Source organism: Canis lupus, chromosome X, assembly GCF_003254725.2.
Source record: "Canis lupus dingo isolate Sandy chromosome X, ASM325472v2, whole genome shotgun sequence".
Classification (NCBI taxonomy): Eukaryota; Metazoa; Chordata; class Mammalia; order Carnivora; family Canidae; genus Canis; species Canis lupus.
Genome location: NC_064281.1, coordinates 58,312,049 through 58,333,827, shown reverse-complemented (window position 1 = coordinate 58,333,827; position 21,779 = coordinate 58,312,049). Strand labels below are relative to the sequence as shown.

Here is a 21,779-nt window from a genome sequence, read left to right as displayed (position 1 = left end):
TAAAATTTTGAAAATCATATTTTGCAACTACCATTGTAATAATGACTGCAGGTAACAATCATCGTTGGTTGCTAAAACTATATGGTGAGAAATTATTGGGAAATGGGATATTTACACAGTTTCAAAATGTAACCTATTGACTTTTACTTATTAATTTCAAAGAGAAAAAGTATCCTTAAAATAGAGAAGTCTGGTACACTCCCTTAACCAAATGATCAAACTTAATATTATTAATTCTGGTGCAAAGCAACATTGTGTACCACCTGATCTGACACACTAGGGCGCATCACCTATATTGTATTTCTACCAAAAATGTTTATCATGGATCTAATAAGCAGGAGCAACTAAACAAAACAACTTAATGGCATTCTTTAAAAAAACCTACCTGGACATTTTAGAAGTGTCAGTGTCACACATACCTACACAGACTAGGAAACTTATAAATTCAGTGTACTGATCATGATTGGATTCTGGGTGGAAAAATATGTATATAAAGGGACAGTGGGTGAAATCTGACTATGGACTATGTGTTTTATAAATTTCTTTGGTGTGATAACATTTGTATTCTAGTCAGTATGAAAGTATTCTTGTTTTTAGGAAATATATACTAATATTTAGGAATGAAATGTAATGATGTCTGTAACTAATTCTCAAATGAATTAGCAAAAAGTAAATTTAGAGAGAGGATGAAGTGGGAAAAAGTGTCTGTGGCAGTTGCTAAACAAGGAGAAGCATGAGTTTCCAGATTGAAAGGGTCTACCAAGTACCCAGCACGATGAATGGAAAGGAAAACATACACACATCACAACACATTATCATAAAATTTCAGAGTTGAAGATAAATAAAACAACCTTAAAAGTTATAAGAAGAATACCTCAAAGGGGAGTTGATCATGAGGGGATTGAACTAATAGATTACCTAATATGATAATGAGAAAAATAATATTCAGATGGGCTTCATAATTCTGGAAGAAAGTTTAGCGAGAATTGCCAATAGTGACATAGAAAACTAAGAAAATGAAAAAACAAGGCAATTACTAAGTCCAGGAAGAATTAAAACTTTTATGAGAAAAAAAATATATATAGGAAGCAGGGCAAGATGGCAGAAGAGTAGTGTCCCCAAGTCACCTGTCCCCACCAACTTACCTAGATCACTTTCAAATCATCCTGAAAACCTACGAATTCGGTCTGAGATTTAAAAAGAGCTGGAATGCTACAGAGAGAAGAGTTCAGTCGGGCAGGATCCCAGGAGGGACAGGGATGCCCTCAGGCTCCCAGGGGCACTAACAAAGGAACTGCACCCCAGGGGAGAGTGCGCCACACACCACTAGCTGAGCTCCCTAAAGGGCTTGAGCGCGAGCCCCCTCGGCCCGGGAGCAGCGGGAGCAGCTCCGGGGGGCGGCTCCGTGTGGAGGGGGCTGCGCCTGGGGAACGCGATTCTAGCGGTGCAGGCCCTGGAGCCCAGGGCGCTGGGGGACAGCCCAAGATCCGACGCTCCCCCTGGGACAGGCAGAGGCCGGGAGGACACAGGACAGCAAGGACGCTCCTGCTGCCTGCCGGCCCTGAACTGTGCAAATGAGCGCCCTCCGCCGGTGGAGCATCCAGGCCCCTGCGGACTGGAAGCTGCGGTAGTTACTGCAGGAGCTGACCCCAGGGCTAGAGAACTGGCCGCCGCCACTGTTGTTGTTCCTCCTGGTGTCACCTTGTACCTGTGGCTGAGCAGGGGCCTCACAGGATAAACAGCTCCCACTGAGCTGTGCACCTGGCAGGGGACTGAGAAGCTCCCCCAGGTGCACACACCTGAGAATCAGCACAGTAGGCCCCTCCCTCAGAAGACCCACTGGAAGGACAGGGGAAAAGCAAGTTATTGACCAATCAGTACTGGAAAGTTCCAGGGGAAGTGGAGGGATTTACAGTATATAGAATCAGAGGATATTCCCCCTTGTTTTTTGTTTTCTGTTTGTTCCCCCCCCCCCTTTTTTTTCCTTTTTTCTCTCTATTTTTCTCCTTTTTCCAGTACAACTTGTTTTGGCCACTCTACACTGAGCAAAATGACTAGAAGGAAAAACTGACCTCAAAAGAAAGAATCAGAAACAGTCCTCTCTCCCACAGAGTTACAAAATCTGGATTACAATTCAATGTCAGAAAGCCAATTCAGAAGCACTATTATACAGCTACTGGTGGCTCTAGAAATAAGCATACAGGACTCAAGAGACTTCATGACTGCAGAATTTAGATCTAATCAGGCAGAAATTAAAGATCAATCAAATGAGATGCAATCCAAACTGGAGGTCCTAACGACAAGGGTTAACGAGGTAGAAGAACGAGTGAGTGACATAGAAGATAAGTTGATGGCAAAGAGGGAAACTGAGGAAAAAAAGAGACAGACAAAAGACCACGAGGATAGATTAAGGGAAATAAATGACAGCCTGAGGAAGAAAAACCTACGTTTAATTGGGGTTCCCGAGGGTGCCAAAAGGGACAGAGGACCAGAATATGTATTTGAACAAATCATAGCTGAGAACTTCCCTAAAGTGGGAAGGGAAACAAGCATTCAGATCCAGGAGATAGATCCCCCCCTAAAATCAATAAAAACCTTTCAACACCTCGACATTTAATAGTGAAACTTGCAAATTCCAAAGATAAAGAGAAGATCCTTAAAGCAGCAAGAGAGAAGAATCCATTACCTTTATGGGGAGAAGCATTAGGATAACAGCAGACCTCTCCACCGAGACCTGGCAGGCCAGAAAGGGCTGGAAGGATATATTCAGGGTCCCAAATGAGAAGAACTTGGAGCCAAGAATACTATATCCAGCAAGGTTCTCATTCAGAACAGAAGGAGACATAAAGAGCTTCCAAGATAGGCAGAAACTGAAAGAATATGTGGCCACCTAAACAGCTCTGCAAAAAATATTAAGGGGGACTCTGTAAGAGAAAGAGGAAGTCCAAGGAAACAATCCACAAAAACAGGGACTGAGTAGGTATCATGATGACACTAAATTCATATCTTTCAGTAGTAACTCTGAACGTGAATGGGCTTAATGACCCCATGAAAAAGCGCAGGGTTTCAGACTGGATAAAAAAGCAAGACCCATCTATCTGCTGCTTACAAGAGAGTCATTTTAGACATAAGGACACCTCCAGCCTGAAAATAAAAGGTTGGAGAACCATTTACCATTCAAATGGTCTTCAAAAGAAAAAATATATAAAATTTTAGTACCTACTTGACTCAACAGGTAATGCTTTACATGGTCATAATAAGGAAAACACTAAATATTAACACTTGTGCTAATACATATATGTATGTGTAAATACCAGAAGAAATAGCTATGCATTTGAGAATAGGAAAGAGATAGTCAAGCATGAAGGAGAAGGAAAAAGACCTTTTTATTATAAGCTTTTTAATCTTAAGTTTTTAAGATCTATACATTTGTGCTTAATACAAATAAAAGTAATTTAAAATCTATTTTTTACATTTTTACTACTTATTAATTCAAATGTAATTAATTTGAATAAAAGACTGATTCAGTATCTGGAGTGAGTAATGAGTACTTATAGTAATATTAATATTATTATAAGTATAATATTAAATGATGATAATTATTTGTGATTTATTTCATTGGTATTTCCACAAAAGTAATTCTTTTTTTTCTAGTAGCTTTTGATGAAGTTTTCACTGAGGATTTTATTTTGTTTTTGACAGTATTAAATAAAAAAATATGAAATACGTAATCCATGGGGAGTTTTGTGCCAATGAAGTGGTCCATACATGCCAAGATTGAGAACTACACTCTTCATAATCCAGAAGAATTAAATAGCTGAGCAAAATAGTTCATTTTTAAGCTGCCTAGCTAGCAATGAAAGAGGAGCCTTAACCACTCAGATGTGGAAACAAATTTTAGTTGTTTTGCTTAAGGGTGTATTTGTAAAAGTCCTATAACTGGTAGTACCAGTAAAAGTAACAAAATTCCTTTTGTCTCCCAGCATGTTAAGCAGTAGCTGTCAAGAGACAAATTAATTGTAGATAAGAGTTTGGAATCTATACCACATCTCCAAAGTTAACTTTAATATCCATTGTTAACAAAAATAGCTACTGAAAGAAGCAAGCTTTTCAGGAGAAAATTTATTTTAAAGTATATGTCAGGATTTCAGGGTATTATTTTTAAGTCCCTTTAATAGATAATAGTGCTTTTGATTAAATATTTATCAGTTACTATCACCTTTAAAATTTTTCACCCTTTGTCCTTCAAAATTAAAAATAAAACTTTAAAATTTTATTTCTTTTAAGTGAAATGTTTTACAGCATATGGGATTTCACAGCTTTTTGTTTGTTCACTGGACTAATAGTTTAACAGTAAAAAAAGCATTCCTACCTCATTTTTTCCCACTTGTACTATGGTTGAGGAATTTGGAGAGGCACTAAATGAATGCAAATCCTTCAGAGTCCATAGTTAGAAATTATGTATTTTCAATTATTATGCTAGTTATATGACTTTTTTCTTTGTTTCTCTTGCTTTTGCTTTTTAGGGTAAGATAGCTGAACGTGGTACCCACCATGGCTTGCTTGCAAACCCTGGCAGTATCTATTCAGAAATGTGGCATACACAGAGTAGCCGTGTGCAGAACCATGGTAACCCCACATGGGATGCAAAGAAAGAAAATGTGTCCAAAGAGGAGGAAAGGAAGAAACTACAAGAAGAAATTGTCAACAGTGTAAAAGGCTGTGGAAACTGTTCCTGCTAAGTTGTATGAGACATTTTTTTTTACACATTTGCACTGAAGCAGAATTGTTTTATTAAAAAAAAATCATACATTCCCATTTTCTATAATCCTTCTTTTAGGTGAGATTTATTTGAAAAGGAGTTTGAGTTTTACATCTTTCACAATATTTAATGTGAGGTCTGTATTTAGCCCCAGATTATTTTCTTGTTACTGCCTTAGTTGTGCCCTAAGCATAGTTTTTGTTACCATTTCACTTTTCCCCATTTCTATTTTTGAGGCCTGATAGCCATTTGATATCTATAACCAGATTAATTATACTGGATTCCAAATTTTAATAGTTTTTTAAATCTGCTTTATGTTGACAATTGAGATGGAAAGTATCCATTTCTTTAAAAATAAAGGACAGTAAAAATTCATTGTTTCTCCTCCTCTCTCCCCACTCACATACTTTAATAATAGCAATTCTTTCGTTTTTTTAAAGCATTTGCAATTGTATATCTTTTGGAGGAAAAGCCTTAATTTTCATGTATGTATGTAGAATGTTCTTCATCATTAACCAGCATCTCTAATGTTGGGAATTTTATTTTTTCATCAAAATGATTTGCTGCTTTTATTTTGGACCAAAATTTATAGTTTTCTCTTTAAACACTTAACACCCTGATGTAATTTGACAGTTGTCCTACTGGGAATGATCTAAAAAGCTTAAAAAGTTAATTGTTCTTCTATTTCCATCTTAACTATAGTGCTTTTCCTGTCTGAAGTTATATAAAGAAACAACTAAGTGGAATGTATGCATGCATATATATGTGTGTATGCACATGTTCATATATGTATTTAAAGTAACAACCACTTAAAAATTATTAATGACCTTGAGGTAAATAAGAGAAGATTATATATATATATATATATATATACTCTAGATGATTGGGACTTTAATCAGTGTTGACATGTTAGAATTTATTACAAGGTTTTCCCTTTTTCAGTAATTTAATGAGTTCATTTAAGTGTGACATAACAAGGAAAAGCCCAAACAAAACAAGTTTTACCTGCTAAATAATTAATAAAACGTTGTTATATGTTCACTGAGAAGCTCCTCTCTTTTCCAGTTTGAATAGCTTCTTTTTGAAGAAACTTATTTTATAATTTTCATATGATTAGAGGTGGTCTCTAGACCACTGGATCATGTGGTCATTAACCAGTATTTTCAGCTAATAAAAACTTGAATTACCTGAAAAACACAATTATAAGGGCCATTAAGTAAGCCTTAAATATTTTTCTCTTATTAAGATACAGTAAAACAATAGGCAAAACGAAAGAAAAGCTACCTAGGATGATTCACTCAGAAGAAAATGTCAAGAAAAGGGGCATTTATTATAATAATAATTTTACATTACAATATTACATATTCACATAAGAGGCTATAAAGTATAAATTTTTAAATCAATGTTGAAACATAATTTTTTTTAATGGTTTGGGATAAATAAGCTACAGTTTTAGAATATGGGCTCTGAAAATGGAGCAAGATGATACGGTTTTCTCATCCATTTTAAAGATTGTATATTTTCTTTCTATAGGAATCCCAGTTTACAAAAATTAAATTGAAACCAGGGTAATTTGGGATCAGATTTGGAAATTTTTCAACAGTTATAAAGTCTGAGGGTCAGCTGTGAGAATTATAAAGAGGCCTAGGCATTTGGACAAACTCGGAGTATGCATTTACTTTTCCTCTACAGGGATTTGCACCTTTTATACACCTTAAGATAAATATTTTGCCTTTTCCCTTAGATGTTGACAAAGATAAGTTTGCACAAATGGCTAGTTTAAAAATAAGTTTTGAGGGACACCTGGGTGGCTCACTCTCTTAAGCGCTCAACTCTGGATTTCAGTTCAATTATGATTTTAGAATCATGAGATCAAGCCCTGCATCAGGCTCTAAGCTGGGCATAGAACCTGCTTAAGATTCTCTCACTCCCTCTGCCTGTCCCCCACCCTACCCTTGCACGTTCACATATTCTCTCTCTCTCTCTCTCTCTCTCTCTCTCTCTCTCATAAATAAGTTGGTTTAACCAGCTTAAGATTCTCTCCTGCCCTTCCCCCACCAACCCCCCCACCCTCTCTCTCTTTCTCTCATAAATGAATAGATAATAAGTAAAAATAAGTTTTGCTTTAAGGACAAGATATTTAAAGATTATATGAATTCTTGTTCCCGAATCACTGTCTATATTGTCATCTCACTGTCATCCTTCCTAATTGCAGGATGTGTCAGTGAGTAGCAACTTTTGCCAATGTAGATTCATAATTCATATATACCTTGTACCTTTATCATTGGATATTCTGTTGTGGATTGTTGTTGTTGAAAGCTTTTAAATATAGTTGCATTGGCAGCTTTCTTAAATTATAGAAAATCCCCTTTCCCCCTGCTTTGAGTATATAGATTTTGAATGTAAACTGTATAATAAATGACAATATTAAGTCAAATAAGCTGGTTAAAACTGATTAGTTAAGACAAAATGACTCAGCAAGGGAGGCTCTTTACCACAGTTTTTTTATTGTTACAGCAATTTATGCAGATAATTATTACTAAATAAACAATATGTGTTTGTTAGAAATGGGTGGCCCATTGAAGCAACTCTTTTTCTGCATTGCATAGGTAGAACTGATATTTTGTCCTTCACACCTTCAGAGTAAGTATGGATAATTAGTAGACACTCTGGAAGTATGGCCTTAGATCCTTATGCAGAAGATGAAAACTTGGGACGCCTGGGTGTCTCACCAGTTGAACGTCTGCTTTTAGCGCAGATTGTGATCCCAGTCCAGGGATCGAGTCCCGCATCAGGCTCCCTGCGAAGAGCCTGCTTTTCCCTCTATGTCTCTGCCTTTCTCTCTATGTCTCTCATGAATAAATAAATAAAATCTTTAAAAAAATAAAGAAGGTGAAAACTTGGAATTGCCTCAGAGAAAGTAATCGCTTGCAGAGTTCATAATATGGGTAAAATGATAGGAAATTATGGTACTTTCATTTAGCTGTCACATTTTTGATGACCAATCAGTGAAAGGCAGCTCTCTGTTGCCCCAAGTTTTTCAGTTCTAATGATTAGGGAGGAAACCTTTGGGGTAGAGAAATTTTTGACTGCAAAGCATGCAAAACTAGCATTTTGATTAAGTAGAGTTGGAAATGAAGCACCTGTTCTAATTAAAAAGTTGGAACATTTTGGTTTAAAAAGGAAGTGGATAGTTTTTATATTTCCTGTTCTCACACAGCTGCACAACAATGTTTTTCACTGATTACTTTCTATTCCATTTCTACTTCATAAAATCATAGGATTTTTAGAGTTGGAAGGAATATAGAGGTCTTTAATACAGTTTCCTCATAAGGAAACTGAATTTCAGGAGAAGTTACTGAGCTTGCTAGGAACCAAGTTGGAATGAAAACCCTGGCTCTTGACACCTACTCCATTTCTCTTTTTGCTGTATATTTCTGCTCAGAAGTTAGGTTTAAAATATATTGAAGGCTAAGACTTCGAGAATGTTGAAGTGAGCTCAGTAGACCCTCTCCACCAAAACAACTGTTTGAAATTATGTTTTTAAAACAATAATTTAAAGTCTTTAGAAATTGTCCAAAGAGCATATAGCAATTGGAAAAACATTGATTCAAGAAAACCTATTAAATATCAGAATAGCAGGAGTCTGTGGCATTTCAAGAATTACTGGCATATCCTCTAGCATAACCAGTCTGTGTTATAGAAGCTCTATCTTGGGTACACTATTCTAGGCAGATGTGGTGAAGATATTAGGGCTCCTCTCCCCACCTCCCATCCTGGATCTGTGGTTTCAGCTGCCTTGTATTTCTTTCCCCCCAAACTCTGTATTGCAGAAATTTATTCCACAGACACAGCCAAGAGGACTGGTAACCTTCCACCTTTTAGCCTACATTCTTTTTTTTTTTTAAGATTTTATTTATTTATTTATTTATTTATTTATTTATTTATTTATTTATTTGAGACATAGAGAAAGAGGCAGAGACACAGACAGAAGCAGGCTCCATGCAGGGAGCCCAACATGGGACTCGATCCCAGGTCTCCAGGATCCCACCCCGGGCCAAAGGCAGCGCTAAACCCCTGAGCCACCGGGGCTGCCCCATTCTTTTAGTGGAAGCTCTATTCTTTGTGTAGGCTGAGAATACTGAGGCCTTGATTTTTTCCACCCTACCTGACTCAAAGTTTGGTTGTTTCACTCAAGGAGAGGAAAACTGAGAAGGACTGACACCGTGCTCCAGTGCCCACTCAGGAGGTTCTAATTAAACAGGAGGTTTTACTCTGGGCCCCTTCCTTCAGGGTCAGTTCAGTGGTGCACAGGTTCTTTTTAAGTGGGAAGGTATGCAATGAGGACAAAGAATTCCACCACTCTGTCCAGGGGACTGACTTCATTTGAAACAGCATGGTGAACTCTGCCCCTATGGACATTGTCAAAACAATGGAGATCTTGATGGAGAGCAATTAGGAAGAGCTGATACAAGCAAAGCAGCAGAGCAGCCAGAATTTTAATAAAAAGAAATCAAGAGGGAACCAAAAAGAGACCTCCTGGGAGCACAGTCAACTCTCGGGATTGGAAAGACTGTGTACATGTGCTGGTCGGCACCTACTCAGGACAATTAGAGCAGAACATGTGGCACACTTAAAAGCATTTCCCAGTACATGCAGACCCATGAACACAGAGCAAAAGCTTTGCTGGTACAAGGAACTTGACCAAACACAACAATAAAGTGTTCTGATCTAGAGGTGACTATTAGGGATATAGGCATAAAAATAAAATCACACTCCTTGGCAGTCTGGAAAACTATGTATATGTCTAAAACTGTGCCCTCCTGGGACAGAAAAGGAACCTCCCAGTTACTAGTTCTTGGCTGAATATGGGTCAAAAGAAAACTCCCTGACATAAAGCAGCCTCTAAGCGCATACAAATCCATTGGTAAAGGGTAAAAATCTTGCCAGTAAGTGCATTATGCCCACCCAGAGACAACCCTTAGGTGACTAGATAAAATAGATAACAACAGGCTGCACACTGCAAGGGAAATAACCAAGAAAATACTGAGCCCTTGGAGGAGGAGGATCATTATCCAGAGTTGCTTTAAGATACTATTATAAAATGTCCACTTATAACAAAAGATTATAAGAAATGCAAAGAAGCAGTGTCATGCATACACAGGAGAAACAGGCAGTAAATGCGGCCTTAAGGAGCCCAGATGGTAGATGTAGCATACAAAGATTTTTCAATAAAGAAATATAAATCATTTTAAAAGAACCAAATGGAAATTCTGTAGTTAAGAAGTACAGTAACTGAAATGAGAAATTTACTAAAGGAGCTCAATAATGTATTTGAGCTGGCCAAAGAAAAGAATCTACAAACTTGAAGATAGACCAGTGGAGAGAATGCAGTCTGAAGAACAGAGATAAAAATGAGAAATATCCTCAAGAGAAATGTGGAACACCATTACAAATACCAATGTATTCATAAAGTAAGTAGCAGAGGAGAGGAAAGGAGCAGAAAAAAATATTCAAAGAGATGGATGGAAACATCTAAATTTGATGAAAAACATTACACATCAAAAAAGCTCCAAAAACACCAATTAGGAAAAAAACAGATGTTCAAAGCTAAAGATAAGTAGAAAATTGTAAAAACAATAAGAGAAAAATGACTCCTCACATACAAGGAAACCCCAATATGATTAGCAGGTGAAGTTTCTCATAAGAAACAGTAAAAGCATGAGAGACTCCTAACTCTGGGAAACAAACAAAGGGTAGTGGAAGGGGAGGTGGTCAGGAGGTGACTGGGTGATGGGCACTGAGGGGGGCACTTGACGGGATGAGCACTGGGTGTTATACTATATGTTGGCAAATCAAACTCCAATAAAAAAATATACTACAAAAGTAAAAACCAGAAGACAAAGGGATCACATATTCAAATTGCTGAAATTAAAAAACTGTCAACCAAGAATATTATATCCAAAACTATCAGAAATGAAGGTGAGATAAAGATGGAAGTTAAAAGAAAATGCATTACTAGTAAATCTTTATTACAAGAAATACAAAAATACAAAGGAAATTATTCAGGCAAAAAGCAGGTGACACCAGACGGTAATTCAAATACATAAAACAGAGCACCAATAAAGTTTCTTGTGTGATACTTAATAAAAGTATAATTGCATGTTTCTTCTTTCTTTTAGAAGAACTTACATTTTCCACTGGAAAATAATTATTGAGATCCCATCAGTTGTACAATCTGCTTCTGACATTAAGCTCCTTCATTTGCAGTTTGGTCTTTCATAAGTGATCCCATGAATGTTTTCTTATCCTCCACAATCTGGAATCAGTCATGGCCAAACCTGGAGGTGGTGTCAATGAACTTAAGGTCAATTTTCTCCATGTCCTGCCACTTGATCTGCACCAACAATGACTTGTGGAGAGTAAACACTTGTTTCTTGTTTCTCACTAAACAGCCATTCAGCATGACAAAGTCATTGGTCATTTCACCGTAGTTGACAAAGCCAACTCAGAGGGTTGATGCTCTTGTCAGACATCATAATCAGTGGAAGCATTGTTCTTGATTAGTTTGCCATCCTTGACGAGGTAGCCCTGACCAATCTTGTAGATATTCTTGTTGATCTCCGTGCAGTGATGGTAGCTTTTCTGTCCAGCCCATTCCATGGAGCCACTTGGGCAGGATGCCATGCCCCAATACAGCCCACCATGCACAGTCTCTGGTAGGTCTTGCAGGGTATCTTGATGTGCCAGTGGCTGGTGACCTTTGTAACCTTTGCCCTTGGTAACACTAATGACATCTACTCATCTTGCCCAAACACTTGGTTCACAGGCACCTGCTGTTCCATGTTCTTAAGGGCCCAGTCCAGCTTTTCAACCACTGTGCCTCTATTCACCTGGATCTCCATGGGGTGGGCTTTCTTTTGGAATAGAGGAAGCAGGGGCATCTGGGAGTGGATGATGATGTGGATGATTTGGTAGTACTTCTTCATGCTGTTGAAGTCGTTCTCTAGCTGCTGCTTGCCATCATCATCCTATCACTTGCATCCTACCTATTTGGTTGAAGGCCTTCTTAAACTTATGCCAGTTGTTATAGAAGTGCTTTTTGCACTCATCATGGATGTGCTTAGCAAGGATGGTCTTCAAAGTACAGAGGCCTCAAGGGGTTTCTTCATAGCCCATGATGCCCATAACGACCATAGATGGTGTTTCCACAATGGTCACATCCTCCACAATTTCCTTCTTGTTCACTTTGGATCCTGGCCTGTTGACCTCTCACACAATGTAAGTCATGCCAGCCTTGTAGCCCAGGAAGGCTGTGAGGTGGATAGGTTTGGAAGATTCATCCTTGGGGAAGCTCTTCACCTTCCCATGGTGCCAGCTACTGTGTTTCTAGGGCAAGAAGTCCAGGGACCCATGTCTGGGAGCAGAGAATTTCCTATGAGACATTCTGCCGCCAAATGCAAGGAGAGCAAGAAATTTTTTTAATTTCATTGAAGTTGACTTAGAAAGCAGTCCTGTGTAGCAATATGTATTCTTCTGTTGGGAATGGAAAAAAAGTCTTGTAGTAATGAAAGTAATTCTTGGAAATGAAACCAGATGATATCCAGAATACACAAGAATAAATGAAGGGAGCTAGAAATGGGATATATGATGATTAAAATTAACAAAAATCTATGAATATACACCTGCCCTTAGGTGTTTTTGAAAGATATAAGATCATATAAACTAATAGTTTTAACTATGTATTGTTGAGTTTAATATATATACATATATATGCATATGAATAACAAATGTAATACATATAACAGTAGTACAAAAAGGTGGTATGGAAAGGAGCTATATAGGAATAGGTTCTATAATTTACTGGAACAAATCAGTGCAAATATGAAGTAAATTCTGAGAGGTAAGAATGGATATTGTAAGCTCTAGAACAACAACTAAGTACCTGAAGAAATATACTTAAAATATTAAAGGGATCAAAATGTTACACTGGAACAGATCCACTTAATACAAGATGAAGACAATAAAATAGGAATAGAAAAAAAAGAGGCATATAGAAAAAAAGTGGAAGATGTAACAATATAAAATATGAAATAAGTCAAAAGGCAGAGATGGTCAGATTGAATATAAAAATCATGGTCCAACTTGATCCAACAAGTGTCCTGTCTATAGGAGAAGCACTTCATATTCAAAGATAGTGCCTATACTAATATCAGACAAAATAAACTTTAAAACAAACAAATGCCACTAAATATAAAAGAGATATTTCATAATATCAGAAATTCAATCTTTTAGGAAAATATGACAATTTTAAACATGCACCCAAGAACCTATCAAAATAGATGAAACAAAAACAGAATTGAAGGGAAAAATAGACAATGCAACAAATAATAGTGGAAGATTTCACAGCCCCTTTCAATAATGGATAGAACAACTAGGTAGAAGATCAAAGAAATAGAAGACTTAAACAGAATACACACTCTGCCCAAGTGCACATGGAAGATTCTTCAGGATAGACCATATGCTAGGCCAAAGAGCAAGCCTCAATAAATTTTAAAAGATTTGAAGTCCTACAAAACATGTTCTCTGGCCACGATAAAAATACTAGAAATCAGTACTAGAGGAGGAAAACATGGAAACTTCAGAAGGAAATTAACTCACTTTAAATGTGGGTCAAAGAAGAAATCACAAGGGGAGACTAGAAAATATTTGGAGGTGAATGAAACAGAAATGAATGAATGGGATGCAGCTAAATCTATCACTCAAGGGAATTTTATAGCTGTAAATGTCTATAATTTAAAAGAAGGAACATCTCAAATCAGTAACCTAAATTTCTGCCTTAGGAAACTAGAAAAATATGAGCAAATTGAATCAAAAGCTAGCAGAAAGCTTAGAGCGTAAATTCATGAAATACAAAATTAGTGGAGAAAGTTACAAAGCCACAAGTTGGTTCTTTGGGAAGATTAACAAAATCAAAAATTTAAGACTAGACCAATAACAAAATAATGAAGATTCAAATTAGTAATAAAAAAATGAAGGGATATCACTGCCAATTTTACAGAAGTAAAAAAGAGGTAAAAGACTCAGAACAACTATATGCCAACAAATGAGAAAACTTAGATGAAAGGGACAAATTCTTAGATACAAATTACTGAAACAGACTTAAGAAATAGACAAGTAATATAGATCCATAACAAGCAAAGAGATTAGATTACTAATCCAAAAATTACCCACAAAGAAAAAGCCCAGGCCTAGATGGTTTCACCAACTGAATTCTACCAGGCATTTCAAGAAGGATGAATACCAATACTTCACGAGATTTTCTAAAAAATAGAAGAGGGTTTTTTTCCAACTCATTTCAAAAATCAGTATTATCCTGATATCAAAAGCAAAGACATCACAAGGAAACTAAAGAGCAATATCTGTTGATAGATGATTGATGGATACATTACACAAATCCTCAACAAAATACTAGCAAACAAAATCCAGCATTTTAAAAGGGTTGTACATTGTACATTATAGCCAAGTGGGATTTATCCCAGGAATGCAAGATTAATGGAATCCAGAATCAATGTAACATACTATAGTAATAGAATATGGACAAAAAACATGATCATTTCAATAGACAAAGAAAAAAATTGTCAAAATCCAACACCCTTTCATGATAAAAACACTTAATTTGCTAGGCATACAAGGGAACTTCCCCAATCTCATGGAGGCCATCTACAAAAAAACTCACTGTTAAAAAATCATAAATGTTGGTGAAAAACTGAATGCTAACATCAAATATGAGACAAAAATGCCTGCTCCTACAATTTCTAGTTGCTATTGTACTGGAGGTTCTAGCCAGGGAAAATTGGCAATAAAAAGCAATTGGAGGACTCTAATTTCCCAAATGCAAAGCTTTTTCCAAAGCTACACTAATCAAGGTGTGTGTGGTGTTGGCATAAGGATGAAAATATCGATCAGTGGAAAGAACTGAGAGTCCAGAAAAAAGCCATTACATTTATGAACAATTGATTTCTAAGAAAGGGTGCCAAGATGACTAAATGGGGAAAGAAGATGCTCTTCAACAAATGATGCTGAGGAAACTGGATATCCACATGCAAAAAAAATGAATGTAAACTCCTTCACACTATATATAAAAATTAAAGTAGATCATAGACTTAAATGTAAGAGCTAAAACTGTAAGCTCTAAGAAGAAAACAGTAAATATCTTTGTGACATTGGATTAGTCAATGTTCAACAGCACAAGCAACACAACAGAAAATAGATAAATTGAACATAATAATTAACTTGTGCTTCAAATTATGCCATCAAGGAGGTAAAAAGAAAATAAGTATTGGAGAGTATGTGGAGAAAAGGAAACTTTTGTACACTGTTGGGAATGTTGATTGGTGCGATCACTATGGCAAACATGGAGATTGCTCCAAAGCTTAAGACTAGGGATACGTGGGTGGCTCAGTGGTTGAGTGTCTACCTTCAGCTCAGGGCGTGATCGCAGGTCTGGGGATTGAGTCATGCATCGGGTTCCTGTGGGGAGCCTGCTTCTCCCTCTGCCTATGTCCCTGCCTCTCTCTCTCTCTCTGTCTCTCATGAATAAATAAACCTTAAAAAAATAAGACTAGATCTATCAAATGATCCAGCTATTTCACTTCTGGGTATTTATTCAAAGAATACAACAAAAACCCACCACTGATTTGAAACAATATATGCACCCCTGTGTTCATTGCAGTATTATTTACAATAGCCAAGAATTGGAAAAAAACTAAATGATTATCAGTGGATAGAGAAAATATGGTATATATACACACAGTGGAATATTACCAAGCCATAAAAAAAACCAAAATCTTCTCATTTGCAGCAGCAGGGATGGACCTAAAAGTATTATGCTAAGTGAGATAAGTGAGATGGGGAATGACAAATAACTATATGATTTTATTCATATGTGGAATCTATGTAAAATAAAACAAATAAACAAAACAAACTCATAGATACAGACTACAGATTGTTGGTTAACAGAGAGGAAGGGGGAATAGGGGTGGGCAAAGTGGATGAAAAAGATCAGTTGTATGGTGATTAATGGTAACTAGACTTTTAGTAGTGCTCACTCTGGTTTTTTTAAATAATAAATTTATTTTTATTGGTGTTAAATTTGCCAAAATACAGTAAAAAAACAGTACTCATCCCGTCAAGTGCCCCCCTCAGTGCCTGTGACCCATTCACCTCCACCCCCCACCCTCTTCCCCTTCCACCACCCCCACTTCGTTTCCCACAGTTACGAGTCTTTATGTTCTGTCTCCCTTTCTGATATTTCCTACCCATTTCTTCTCCCTTCCCTTCTATTCCCTTTCACTATTATTTATATTCCCCAAATGAATGAGAACATATAATGTTTGTCCTTCTCCGATTGACTTACTTCACTCAGCATAATACCCTCAAACTCCATCCACGTCGAAGCAATGGTGGGTTTTTGTCATTTCTAATGGCTGAGTAATATTCCATTGTATACATAAACCACATGTTCTTTATCCATTCATCTTTCAATGGACACCGAGGCTCCTTCCACAGTTTGGCTATTGTGGACATTATTGCTATAAACATCAGGGTGCAGGTGTCCCGGCGTTTCATTGCATCTCTATCTTTGGGGTAAATCCCCAACAGTGCAATTGCTGGGTTGTAGAGCAGGTCTTTTTTTAACTCTTTGAGGAACCTCCACACAGTTTTCCAGAGTGGCTGCACCATTTCACATTCCCACCAACAGTGGAAGAGGGTCCCCTTTTCTCTGCATCCTCTCCAACATTTGTTGTTTCCTGCCTTGTTAATTTTCCCCATTCTCACTGGTGTGAGGTGGTATCTCATTGTAGTTTTGATTTGTATTTCCCTGATGGCAAGTGATGCAGAGCATTTTCTCATGTGCGTGTTGGCCATGTCTATGTCTTCCTCTGTGCGATTTCTCTTCATGTCTTTTGCCCATTTCATGATTGGATTGTTTGTTTCTTTGGTGTTGAGTTTAAGAAGTTCTTTATAGATCTTGGAAACTAGCCCTTTATCTGATACGTAATTTGCAAAAATCTTCTCCCATTCTGTAGGTTGTCTTTTAGTTTTGTTGACTGTATCCTTTGCTGTGCAAAAGTTTCTTATCTTGATGAAATCCCAGTAGTTCATTTTTGCTTTTGTTTCTATTGCCTTCGTGGATGTATCTTGCAAGAAGTTACTGTGGCTGAGTTCAAAAAGGGTGTTGCCTGTGTTCTCCCCTAGGATTTTGATGGAATCTTGTCTCACATTTAGATCTTTCATCCATTTTGAGTTTATCTTTGTGTATGGTGAAAGAGAGTGGTTTAGTTTCATTCTTCTGCATATGGATGTCCAATTTTCCCAGCACCATTTATTGAAGAGACTTTTTTTCCAGTGGTTAGTCTTTCCTGGTTTGTCTAATATTAGTTGACCATAAAGTTGAGGGTCCACTTCTGGATTCTCTATTCTGTTCCATTGATCTAAGTGTCTGTTTTTGTGCCAGTACCACACTGTCTTGATAACCACAGCTTTGTAGTACAACCTGAAATCTGGCATTCTGATGCCCCCAGATATGGTTTTCTTTTTTAAAATTCCCCTGGCTATTCGGGGTCTTTTCTGATTCCACACAAATCTTAAAATAATTTGTTCTAACTCTCTGAAGAAAGTCCATGGTATTTTGATAGGGATTGCATTAAATGTGTAAATTGCCCTAGGTAACATTGACATTTTCCCAGTATTAATTCTGCCAATCCATGAGCATGGAATATTTTTCCATCTCTTTGTGTCTTCCTTAATTTCTTTCATAAGTGTTCTATAGGTTTTAGGGTATAGATCATTTACCTCTTTGGTTAGTTTTATTCCTAGGTATCTTATGCTTTTGGGTGCAATTGTAAATGGGATGGACTCCTTAATTTCTCTTTCCTCAGTCTCATTGTTAGTGTATAGAAATGCCACTGACGTCTGGGCATTGATTTTGTATCCTGCCATGCTGCGAAATTGCTGTATGAGTTCTAGCAATCCTGGGGTGCAGGCTTTTGGGTTTTCTATGTAGAGTATCATGTCATCAGCGAAGAAGGAGAGTTTGACTTCTTCTTTGCCAATTTGAATGCCTTTGATGCCTTTTTGTTGTCTGATTGCTGAGGCTAGGACTTCCAGTACTATGTTGAATAGAAGTGGTGCGAGTGGATATCCCTGTCTTGTTCCTGATCTTAGGGGAAAGGCTCCCAGTGCTTCCCCATTGAGAATGATATTTGCTGTGGGCTTTTCGTAGATGGCTTTTAAGATGTTGAGGAATGTTCCCTGTATCCCTACACTCTGAAGAGTTTTGATCAGGAATGGCTACTGTCTTTGTCAAATGCTTTCTCTGCATCAAATGACAGGATCATATGGTTCTTGGATTTTCTCTTGCTGATGTGATGAAACACATTGATTGTTTTACAAGTGTTGAACCAGCCTGTGTCCCGGGAATAAATCCTATTTGGTCGTGGTGAATAATTTTCTTAATGTGCTGTTGGATCCTATTGGCTAGTATCTTGCTGAGAATTTTTGCATCCATGTTCATCAGGGATATTGGTCTATAATTCTCCTTTTTGGTGGGGTCTTTGTCTGGTTTTGGAATTAAGGTGATGCTGGCCTCATAGAACGAATTTGGAAGTACTCCATCTCTTTCTATCTTTCCAAACAGCTTTAGGAGAATAGGTATGGTTTCTTCTTTAAACGTTTGATAGAATTCCCCAGGGAAGCCATCTGGCCCTGGACTTTTGTGTCTGGGGAGGTTTTTCATGACTGCTTCAATTTCCTCCCTGGTTATTGGCCTGTTCAGGTTTTCTATTTCTTCCTGTTCCAGTCTTGGTAGTTTGTGGATTTCCAAAAATACGTCCATTTCTTCTAGATTGCCTAATTTATTGGCGTATAGCTGTTCGTAATATGTTTTTAAAATCGTTTGTATTTCCTTGGTGTTGGTAGTGATCTCTCCTTTCTCATTCATGATTTTATTAATTTGAGTCTTCTCTCTCTTTTTTTTTAATAAGGCTGGCTAATGTTTTATCTATCTTATTAAGTCTTTCAAAGAACCAACTCCTGGTTTTGTTGTTCTGTTTCACAGTTCCTCTGGTCTTGATTTCGTTGAGTTCTGCTCGAATCTTTATTAACTCTCTTCTTCTGCTGGGCGTAGGTTCCATCTGCTGTTTTTTCTCTAGCTCCTTTAGGTGTAAGCTTAGCTTTTGTATTTGAGTTCTTTCCAGTTTTTGAATGGATGCTTGTATTGCGATGTATTTCCCCCTCAGGACTGCTTTTGCTGCATTCCAAAGATTTTGAATGGTTGTATCTTCATTCTCATTAGTTTCCATGAATCTTTTTTAAAAAAATTTTTTTATGATAGTCATCAGAGAGAGAGAGAGAGGCAGAGACATAGGCAGAGGGAGAAGCACGCTCCATGCACCGGGAGCCCGATGTGGGATTCGATCCCCGGTCTCCAGGATCGCACCCTGGGCCAAAGGCAGGCGCCAAAGTGCTGCGCTACCCAGGGATCCCTCCATGGATCTTTTTTTTTAATTTATTTTTTATTGGTGTTCAATTTACTAACATACAGAATAACCCCCAGTGCCCGTCACCCATTCACTCCCACCCCCCGCCCTCCTCCCCTTCTACCACCCCTAGTTCGTTTCCCAGAGTTAGCAGTCTTTATGTTCTGTCTCCCTTTCTGATATTGCCCACACATTTCTTCTCCCTTCCCTTATATTCCCTTTCACTATTATTTATATTCCCCAAATGAATGAGAACATATAATGTTTGTCCTTCTCCGACTTACTTCACTCAGCATAATACCCTCCAGTTCCATCCACGTTGAAGCAAATGGTGGGTATTTGTCATTTCTAATAGCTGAGTAATATTCCATTGTATACATAAACCACATCTTCTTTATCCATTCATCTTTCGTTGGACACCGAGGCTCCTTCCACAGTTTGGCTATCGTGGCCATTGCTGCTATTAATTCTTCCTTAATTTCCTTGTTGACCCTTTCCTCTTTTAGCAGGATGGTCCTTAACCTCCACGTGTTTGAAGTCCTTCCGAACTTCATGTTGTGATTTAATTCTAATTTCAAGGCATTATGGTCTGAGAATATGCAGGGGATGATCCCAATCTTTTGCTATCGCTTCAGACCTGATTTGTGACCCGGTATGTGGTCTATTCTGGAGAAAGTTCCATGTGCACTTGAGAAGAATGTGTATTCAGTTGAGTTTGGATTAAAGTTCTGTAGGTATCTGTGAAATCCATCTGGTCCAGTGTATAATTTAAAGCTCTCGTTTCTTTGGAGATGTTGTGCTTAGAAGACCTATCGAGTATAGAAAGCACTAGATTGAAGTCACCAAGTATAAGTGTATTATTATCTAAGTATGTCTTAACTTTGGTTATTAATTGATGGATATTTTTGGCAGCTCCCACATTCGGGGCATATATATTGAGAATTGTTAAGTCTTCTTGTTGGATAGATCCTTTAAGTATGATATAGTGTCCCTCTTCATCTCTCACTACAGTCTTCAGGGTAAATTTTAGTTTATCTTATATAAGGATGACTACCCCTGCTTTCTTTTGAGGACCATTTGAATGGTAAATGGTTCTCCAACCTTTTATTTTCAGGCTGTAGGTGTCCTTCTGTCTAAAATAAGTCTCTTGTAGACAGCACATAGATGGGTCCTGCTTTTTTATCCACTCTGAAATCCTGCCCGTTCTCGTTCAGTGTTACTATCGAAAGATATGAGTTTAGTGTCATCATGGTATGTATTCAGTCCTTGATTTTGTGGATTATTCCACTGGACTTCTTCTTTAAGGGGAATTTTAGGAGTCCCCCTTAAAATTTCTTGCAGAGCTGGTGTGGAGGTCACATTCTTTCAGTTCCTGCCTGTCTTAGAAGCTCTTTATCTCTCCTTCCATTCTGAATGAGAGCCTTGCTGGATAAAGTATTCATGGTTGCATGTTTTTCTCATTTAGGACCCTGAATATATCCTGCCAGCCCTTTCTGGCCTGCCAGGTCTCTGTGGAGAGGTCTGCTGTTACCCTAATACTCCTCCCCATAAAAGTCAGGGATTTCTTGTCTCTTGCTGCTTTAAAGATATTCTCTTTATCTTTGGAATTTGCAAGCTTCACTATTAAATGTCGAGGTGTTGAACGGTTTTTATTGATTTTAGGGGGGGGCGGATCTCTCTATTTCCTGGATCTGAATGCCTGTTTCCCTAACCAGATTAGGAAAGTTTTCAGCTAGGATTTGTTCAAATACATATTCTGGCCCTCTGTCCCTTTCGGCGCCCTCGGGAACCCCAATTAAACGTAGGTTTTTCTTCCTCAGGCTGTCTTTTGTTTCCCTTAATCTATCCTCATGGTTTTTTAATTGTTTGTCTCTTTTTTCCTCAGTTTTCCTCTTTGCCATCAACTTGTCTTCTATGTCACTCACTCTTTCTTCCACCTCGTTAACCCTCGTCGTTAGGACTTCTAGTTTGGATTGCATCTCATTCAATTGATTTTTAATTTCTGCCTGATTAGATCTAAATTCTGCAGTCATGAAGTCTCTTGGGTCCTTTATGCTTTTTTCTAGAGCCACCAGTAGCTGTATAATAGTGCTTCTGAATTGGCTTTCTGACATTGAATTTAATCCAAATTTTGTAACTCTGTGGGAGAGAGGACTGTTCTGATTCTTTCTTTTGAGGTGAGGTTTTCCTTCTAGTCATTTTGCTCAGTGCAGAGTGGCCAAAAACAAGTTGTATTGGGAATAGGAGAAAAAGAGTGGAGAGAAAGAAGGAAAGAAAAGAGAAAAAGAAAAAAGGAAAAAAAGAGAAGAAAAAGAGAAAGAAAGAAGGGTGGGGGAAGCAAACAGAAATCAAAAAGCAATCAATCAATCAATCAATCAATCAAACACGGGTGAGTATCTTTTGATTCTGTATACTTTAAGTCCCTTGACTTCCCCTGGAACTTGTCCGTCTAGCTGGTCTTCTGGAGGAGGGTC

The 21,779-nt window shown here is 37.7% G+C and overlaps 1 protein-coding gene and 1 pseudogene across 5 annotated transcripts in view; one reads left to right on the top strand and one right to left on the bottom strand.

Annotated features, from left to right (window-relative positions):
* The window catches only part of ABCB7 (ATP binding cassette subfamily B member 7), a 164,885-nt gene extending 159,082 nt beyond the window's left edge, over positions 1-5,803 (top strand). For all 5 annotated transcript variants that reach the window (XM_025466221.3, XM_025466223.3, XM_025466222.3 and 2 more), the window contains one exon: positions 4,527-5,803. In XM_025466221.3, coding sequence (XP_025322006.1) covers positions 4,527-4,742 — 216 coding nt within the window. In that variant the 3' untranslated portion in view covers positions 4,743-5,803. The remainder of the gene's footprint in view (positions 1-4,526) is intronic.
* A 5,209-nt stretch (positions 5,804-11,012) lies between these two features.
* Positions 11,013-12,208, bottom strand: LOC112671944 (60S ribosomal protein L3-like; annotated as a pseudogene).
* Between the last annotated feature and the right edge of the window lie 9,571 nt (positions 12,209-21,779).